This window comes from Balaenoptera physalus, assembly GCF_965194825.1.
Source record: "Balaenoptera physalus genome assembly, chromosome: 20".
Lineage (NCBI taxonomy): Eukaryota > Metazoa > Chordata > Mammalia > Artiodactyla > Balaenopteridae > Balaenoptera > Balaenoptera physalus.
This window is the reverse complement of record NC_138901.1, coordinates 55,037,943-55,046,183: the sequence shown is the minus strand read 5'-3', so window position 1 is coordinate 55,046,183 and position 8,241 is coordinate 55,037,943. Positions and strand designations below refer to the sequence as shown.

The window sequence follows — 8,241 nt, the reverse complement described above, 5'->3', positions numbered from 1 at the left end:
CATCATTGCTGGAAGTGATCTCAAAGATCAAACGGCCTTCTCTTTCTTTCAAATTCACAATGAAAGAAAGGCCCAGAGAAGCAAAGCAACTTGTTCAAGGTCACACAGCATGTCAGTGGCAGAACATGACTCCTTGTTCTTTATATAGCATTACCCAGCCTCCAGTGAGGCTAATGGCTGGGGGTGCTACGCCAACATGACTAGACCTGAGGTGACCCAAGCAAGATTGGAAGGGGCTGGACATAGATCCCTCTTCCTCCCTTCCACCTCCCCTTGCCACCCCCTCCCCCTCGCACAGCTCCAGGGATCAGTCAATGAATAATTGTTGAAACAGTTCCTGCGTACAGAACAAGAGGTGCAGAGACAAAGGTCTGCGGTAGGATTCCCTATCCTGAGATCTGAGATCCCCTTCTCAACCCTCCCCACTGCAGCCGGGGGAAGGGGGTCAGGGGCATTCCTGAGGCAGCCAGTCCTCTTCTCCACTCCCCATCCCCCAGGTGGTTTCTCCAACCAAGTTCTCACGAAGAGGCCCCTCCCTCAGCGGCTCCACTGTTGCCATGGCAATTAGGTGGGTGGACAGCCCATCCTATCTAGAGGCCACCCAGCCCTCGCGTGGGGAGTTACCATAACAACCCCCCTAGTAATAGAGGGTGTTGGGTCCCGCCCCCCTCCCCCCGCAAATAGAGAGGTGGGTGGCTTGATTGGCAGCTGGGCACACGAAAGAGGAGGGAAAGGGAAGGAAAGGCGTCAAAGGAGAGCTCAGAAGGAAACGGGGGAGAGAAAGGGCAAGAAATACGGGGAGGGAAGGAAACGCGTGTGCGCACGCGCACCAGCCGGTGGGCGCGCTCCCCGGCGGCCCCGGCCACCGCCCACTTCTTTCACGCCTGGCTCGCGCGGTCGCTCAGTCCTCGCGCGCGCCTTTCGCTCTCTCCTGCGCCTGCGCGCAGGTGTCGGCGCCGAGGGGGAGGGGGAACCCGGCGCGCTCGCGTCACGTTCCCTCTTCCACCCTCCCCGGTGCTCGGCCATTCTGCGCCTGCGCGGGAGAGTCGGGAGGCTCGGGTTGCAGGCTCTGGGGCGATATCGCCTGTCAGTCGGTGGGTCGGTCTTCCCGCCGGCCTTCCCCCTCCCGGTTCTCCGCGGGAGGCGCGGTGGAGTCCGCCCCCGGGATCCCCCGATGGGGGAGAAGCGGCGACGGCGGCAGCGGAATAACCGAGCCGGAGCGTGAGCGGCCCCGGGGCCCCGTTCCCGGCGGAGGCCATGGGCGACCCAGCCCCCGCCCGCAGCCTGGACGACATCGACCTGTCCGCCCTGCGGGTGAGCTCGCTGCCCCCCAGCCTCGCCCCGCGGCGACCCCCGCCCCCTTCCGGGCGCCCGCTGCTGCCAGGCCTCCGCCCTCCGCTCCCCTCCGCTCTCCACGCGCTGCAGATTCTGGGAGCCAGTTCGGTCCCCGCCCTGGGGTGCCCCGCCCCCATTCTTCCCTCCGCCTCTACCTTTACTGAGGTTCCGGATCCCCTTCCTCCCAGGTGTTTGAGGGGCACCCTCTGGTTCTCCTGAGCCTGCAGACTCTTTACTGTGATGCCCCTCCCTGGCCCCTGACATGCTTTGAGGCCTCTTTCCCCCCTTTCTCTTACTTAGATCTTCTTCCTCCCCCTCCTCTTTTTCGGCTCCTCGAATTTTGACTTTGCCAATGCCTTGCCAGCCTCCCCCTCATCACCCTTTCTCCTCCTCGCCCAGCCCTGAATTGCATCTCTTCCCCGGTCGGCAGGCACTTCAGCCTCCCCTCTCCGCCGCACACCTCCTACCGCCGCCCTCATCCCCTGCTCAGCTCTCCCCGTGCCTTCGCGTTTCAAGTGCAGCAGTCCAGAACCAGGCATTTCCGGTCTCAGGGTCCCCGCAGATTACATTACCAACTCTGCAGCAGCGTGGGGCTGGGAGGAAAGACAACTGCACTGGGGGAGGAGGGGACGTGTTTCTTGTCTTCAGAAACTCTGGCCTGGGCTGGGAAGAGGATATTTATATGTCTGTACACACACAAACATATGCAGCATGTGGTTTGGAAAAGCCTGGGTATTCATGGTTTTGCTGGAGGGAGGGGGAGGCGATGGAGATTTCTCCAGGGAGGGGTTCATTAGAAAAGGGATCAGGGGTAGCAACTGCAGCAGGAATTTCTTCGAAATATTCGTTGTCCCTCCTGGGGCTCTTGCATGCCCTCATTTGGGGGCTTTCAGCAGCATTTATATGTTTTTCTTCAGCAGGGAGCCCTGGCTTAAGGGGCAACTGAGTGATTTCAAGGTGAAGACTCCCGCCTGTCCCCCAGGGGGTGTTTTTGTCCTGTGTCCTTCCGGCCTTCTCAACAGGCCAAGGTGTTGGGGAGAGCAAGATTTCCCATCTCTGGGTTAGCTGCTCTGGAGGCCCCTGTTGAAATCGTCTTCTGGCTTTTGAGTTAGCCAGGGAACATGGGCAGTAGTGGGAAAAGGCGGTCAGCCACACAGGTGCCCCGGATATGACTGGAGGGGAGAGGGGAATTAAGAGAGCAGAGTCATGTCGTTAATTGGGTTTCTCTAGGTGACACAGTTTTTCTTGCCATTCAGGTCATAATTTGTTTGGTGCAGTGTTGGGCTAGGAGACCTGACTTGCTGGAGATAAGGTGATAAGTTGCTGAGGAAGGAGACGGAACATTGATTTCTCTCTCTCTCTCTCTCTCTTTGTGTGTGTGTGTGTGTGTGTGTGTGTGTGTGTGTGTGTGTGTGTGTGTTGGTGGCAAGAGGGTCTGAAGGCTTTAGGAGGGAGATTCGTGGGCTTTCTCTAGTTGCGGCGAGCAGGGGCTACTCTTCGTTGTGGTGCGCAGGCCTCTCATTGCGGGCTTCTCATTCTCTTGTTGCAGAGCACGGGCTCTAGCTGTGTGGGCTTCAGTAGTTGTGGCACGCGGGCTCAGTAGTTGTGGCTCGCGGGCTCTAGAGCGCAGGCTCAGTAGTTGTGGTGCACGGGCATAGTTACTCCGCGGCATGTGGGATCTTCCTGGACCAGGGCTCGAACCCGTGTCCTCTGCATTGGCAGGCGGATTCTTAACCACTGAGCCACCAGGGAAGCCCAGGAGGAAGATTCTTAAGATCAATTTAAACTGCGATTCTCAAGTTAAGCCAGCTGGGATGTAAGATGGAAATCCAGGCTCCCCTTAATGAGCTTGTCTTTAGGATGAGCCCCCATCTTCCCTTCCCACCTTGGTTGTTGATTAACTCTGGCTACAGGTTCCTGTGCTGTGGTGACTTAAATATAATAAAAAAGAAGGTGGGTCCAAACCATGACCTTTGGTTTAAACCTTGTGAGACTCTCCTTGGGCTTCTCTTTCCCTTTAGCCTCTTCTGGTAGTTTGGCCTGGACCCTCAACCTGGGATTTCCAGCAATTCTGCAAACACCGTCTGACCTTGGATTTGGTATTTCCCTTCTGGACTTCTCTACTTGAAGCAATGTTAGCCTCTTTCCTCAGTCGCCTCCTGCTTTATTCTCCTCTCCCTTCCTCAAGAGAGCCCTGTGACCTGCTCCCAACGCTTCTGTCTTTCCTGCCTCATGCTTCCTAAGAAAGCATTGCCCTTCCCCCACTACCACCCCAGTACTCCAGGGCTGGAGGGAGTGCTTTCTTTGAAATGGGGCTGCAGAAGGCCTGCTTTCTCCTTGCTGCTGGCCTTTGCTCAGGGCCTGTCCCCTCCACCCCACCTCGGAGAGCCCCTGTGGCACTGTTGAAAAGCTCTCTCAGTCATCTCTTGTTCTGTTTCTGTCTGTTTTCCAGTGAGAAACGGCAACCTGGAGAATTAGCAGAAAAGCGTGTTTCCCTGTACTACATCATCTCGTGTTGGGGGCCTGGGGAGGGGATGGGAGAGGAACATATTCAGCATTTATTAGCCGGCGTCAAAGAGCCCAAGTTGTCTTTCTCCTCTTATTTCAAGATAGGGCTTGGCTTCCAGCTGGTGATGAGAGTAATAGTCTGATATTAGGGAAGATTGAATTGCACTATCTCTTAGCCATGTGTGGAGAGGCGGGTGGACCTACCACACTGTGACCACAGGCACGCTTGACCTCTTTGAGGCTCTGTTTATCCACCAGCCCAGTAGCATGGGGTTGTGTTCCTGAGTTCAAGTCCCTGCTTTCTCACTTACTGTGTAACCTTGGCCTTTCTCCCCCTTCTTCCCTAGTTTGCTGCAGAGTCTGCAAAGAGCCTTACCTCTCTAAGGCTCCGTTTGCCCATCCGTATAGTGGTGATGGTACTGAACTCAGAGTTGCTGAGGATTAAGTGAAATACTGCATATTAAGTACTTAGTTCAGTTCCTGGCACATCATGACTATATGATCACCCTTATTGGTTTTTTGTTGTTGTTGTTGTTTTGTTTTTTTGGCTGCGTTGGGTCTTCGTTGCTGCGCGCGGGCTTTCTCTAGTTGCAGTGAGCGGGGGCTACTCTTTGCAGTGCGCGGGCTTCTCATTGCTGTGGCTTCTCTTTGTCGCGGAGTACAGGCTCTAGGCACACGGGCTTCAGTAGTTGTGGCACGCAGGCTCAGTAGTTGTGGTGCACGGGCTTAGTGGCTCCACGGCAAGTGGGATCTTCCCGGACCAGGGCTTGAACCTGTGTCCCCTGCATTGGCAGGCGGATTCTTAACCACTGCGCCACCAGGGAAGCCCTCACCCTTACTGTTAATTGTTATCAGATGACAATCAGAGAAGGCTTCCAGCGCAAGTGTATCTAAAATAGCACTTCCTCCCCTGCTTGTTTTCATGTAAATTTTTATATAGCATCCCTTAGCCCGCTTTGTTTTATTTCATAGTGTTTATCGCCAGCTGACATATATTTATATATATCAACCCCGACTAAAATATAAGTTCAGTGCAAGTTAGGATTTTGACTGTTCTGTTCATTTTTGCATCCCCAGTGCCTGTAACCGTGTTTTGCACATAGTGGGGGCTCAACTGTTTGTTGAATAAATGCGTATCATAACAAGTGAAAGCTCTTAGCACAGTCTTGCTTAGAGAAAGCATTCAGTAAGTGTCATGCTTGTTAGGCTTTCTCTTGCCATCTGTAGACACACGATTAAGAATATATCTTTTCTGGGTTATTTTTGGAATCAGACCTTGTGGTAAACAAGAGTTCTGGAAGCCTCCATCGGAGCGACATCCTTGAAGTAAAGTTAGGATCTTCCAAGAGAAAAAGCGGGCCTCTTTTTTCAGACCTTCTCTGTGTCCAGGCTTGGTTATAATCCCAGGAGAATCTTCTGACTTGGAACTCTTGGCTTCTCACGAAGGATAAGTATCAGTGGAAGAGGACGGGACAAGGAGGGAGCAGATCCCGGGCTGACCTCTCTCCTTTTGCATTGCTCCTTTTGGTTGACCCACTTCATCAACCAAGCAGCCTTTCTTTACTGTCCAGCCAGCTGGAGGTTTTAGACTGCAGTGTCCTTGGAACCATGGAGCTGTGCGCAGTGTGGCTGTATTGAAATAATACCATGACGTGCAGTCAGGAGGGACTTGTTGCCGGGTAGTAGTGCTGACAGAGATGTTCTTTCTCAAATGATCTTATGTTGTTGTGTCTGTTCTTTGGAGGCGTCGCTTCCCCTTCCTTTTTTCTTCACGAGGCTGTGGAGCCAGCACCACTCAGAAAGCTGGCAGTCCTGGGCATGTATTTCTAGGCTGCTGAGCAACTGCTGCACTGTGATGCGCTCGCTGTCCAAATGTTGGCGACAGATGCCTCAGGCAGGGGATGGGGAGGCTGACCTCCTGCGGCAGAAGCAATGGCATTGACTGGGGACTTTTTTCCTAGAGAACCGCAGATGGGAGTGGGGCTGTTTGGGGAGCTAGTGGCACTTGGAGTGAAGTGAAAAGCTGCTTTGGCAAGAGGATGGAAGGAAGCTTGCGGAGAACTTTGCTGAAACTAGGTGTTCAGCCATCCCCCAAACGAGGGAAGAGACGTCGCCACCCTTTATGCTGCGGGATAGGACAGAGCCATGGCCCTTCGTAACACACGGAGGGGAGGGTCTTTGAAGAAGTGAGGTTTTCACAGTTAAGAGAACAGTAAGAAGGTCAGCAAGAGAGCCGGCTGGCCCACCCCCTCACGCTTATCCCAGGAACTCAGTTAAGACTGTGCTGTGTAGAGTCCTGATTTCAGATATGGCCTCCATTCCTTTCAACTCCGAACTGTGTGTGCCTAAAAGGGGGTAACTCACACCGTTTGGGTATGTTGAGTGTCCTTGCTTGTCATCCTGGGGACAAGATAGCAGGAAGTGTGCAACCACTCTTTACAAGCCTGTACTTTGGCATTGGTCTATAAATAAGGAATGCAGTGACCTCTCAATCCAGGAACATAAAACAGTTCTGGGGCTGCAGAGCATCTCCAGAAGCCATCTGAGAGTCTGCCAGACTAATCTTTCTGTCTCCAGAGCTGTACCAGAGAAAGTTATGACTAATATCCTTTCCTGTGTCAGTCAGTCACCAAGCATTGTTGGTCTGTTTTATTGAGAATCAGGTTCTAGATGCTACGGGAAGTATGTAATAGTGTGCTCATACTCTTCTGAGCTATTTAATCAGACCTCTGGAAGCATCCCTCTAAGCAATCCCTTTGCAAGCTGAGGCTTCCCCCCTCCTTTTTTTTTTAACTGTTATTGCCTTCCTCATTATCTTAGAACCCTCAGGGTCAGGAAGTTTTTGTTAAATCTGGTTGCTGTGAATTATACTCATTTTCTGTTGTCCCGTGGTCAGTCATCTTGAAATCTGATATGCAGTCTTTTCCCCTCCCCCAGCACTCACTTTACACCCACAGCTCCCTCAGTTTTTTCTTTAGTAGGTTGAAGAAATTGAACAAAAAGTGATCAGGTTAACAAGTCAACTCTCAGAGCATTTCTTGAATGCCCACAGAATATAGGAAGATACAAGAACATGACTTGGTAGAAGCCCATATTCATTCTCTCCTCTCTCCTGTTCTTCCTGCTCTTCTCCTGACCAACCAGTTCTTGACTTGAGTCTGGGATTCTTCCATCTACCGGAAGCTCCTCCAGAGGGTAATTGAAAAGGTGTTTGAGGCTTTTTGTTCTTAATAAGGGTAGGGAATGGCAGAGGGAGGAGAGAAGAAAGGGGTGGAATTGTGGTGATCCAAGGAGCCCCTGGAGATACTGCCCAGTGGCCAGATAGCCCAGGATATACTTGCTAATGGTGGGTAGGATTTCCTGTTCTGCTTGAGGAAAGAGCTAGAACTAGGCACAGAGGATGCAGTGACACACAAGATAGACATAGTTTTCCTACAGTCTAGTTGTGGGGAGAGGCATTAATAAAATAATTATATATATATAATTACATATACATAAAATTGCAAGTCATGATAAGGACTGTAACAGAAAACTTTGGCATGCCATGAAAGCCCATAAAAGAATTGTTTTTACTTTTTGCAAGACAAATATTTGGTTGGTAGATTGAGAGAGAAACAAATCACATGTTGAAAAACCAAGCTGGCATTGCCACAGAAAGAGTAGATAGAGGTGAACCACCAGGTAGAATTTGGCGACGGCCAGAATTGGGAGACCTTGGATCAGGGCCATTCTTAGGGTGGAGCATTTGGTCAGCAACCAAGGGCCGGGGGTCTGAGGATGCGGTAGAAACTCCAGGCTTAATTTCCGAAAGAATTTCTTCTGAACCTTCCTATGGGAGGGGAAAAAAAAAAAAAGTTTGTTTCAAAGGGTAAGGGTATTATATGGAAAGGGCATATAACTCTCATTTTTGTTTACTGGGAGGAGCGTCTCTGCGTACCGGGTCTGTGCGGACTCGCATGTCGCTCTGCAGAGGGTGTGTGGGTGCGCCGATTGGCCGAAGCGGGTGTATGAGGGAGAAGGCTATACCGCTAGATGTTTTATACTGTATTTTTAATAAAAATTGTGTGTATTTAAGGTGTACCACATGTTTTGATAGACACAGACATAGTGAAATGATAACTACCCTCAAGCTACTTAACATTTTCATCTCCTTACGTGTGTGTGTTTATGTGTGTTTGAATCGACGTTACTAGCCCGAGTGTCCAGGGTTGGAAGGTCGGTAAGTCTCACAAGAATAAGCACAAGTAGGCCCATCCTTGGCTTAGCTTTTGTGGTTGTGGGATGTGGGATTCTTCCTAACATTAGGTAGATACTGTATATATATATATATATGTGTATATATATATATATATATATATACACACACACGTACACACACACACACACACATATGTGTGT

General features: G+C 51.3%; 1 protein-coding gene across 14 annotated transcripts in view; it reads left to right on the top strand.

Annotated features, from left to right (window-relative positions):
* The first annotated feature begins 1,004 nt into the window (after positions 1-1,004).
* The window catches only part of MINK1 (misshapen like kinase 1), a 55,029-nt gene continuing 47,792 nt past the window's right edge, over positions 1,005-8,241 (top strand). For 5 of the 14 annotated variants that reach the window (XM_082443782.1, XM_082443772.1, XM_082443774.1 and 2 more), the window contains exon 1: positions 1,007-1,314. In XM_082443782.1, coding sequence (XP_082299908.1) covers positions 1,258-1,314 — 57 coding nt within the window. In that variant the 5' untranslated portion in view covers positions 1,007-1,257. Of the gene's footprint in view, positions 1,315-8,241 lie in introns of all 14 variants that reach the window. The other 9 variants (XM_082443771.1, XM_082443778.1, XM_082443776.1 and 6 more) reach the window with 3 other exon arrangements.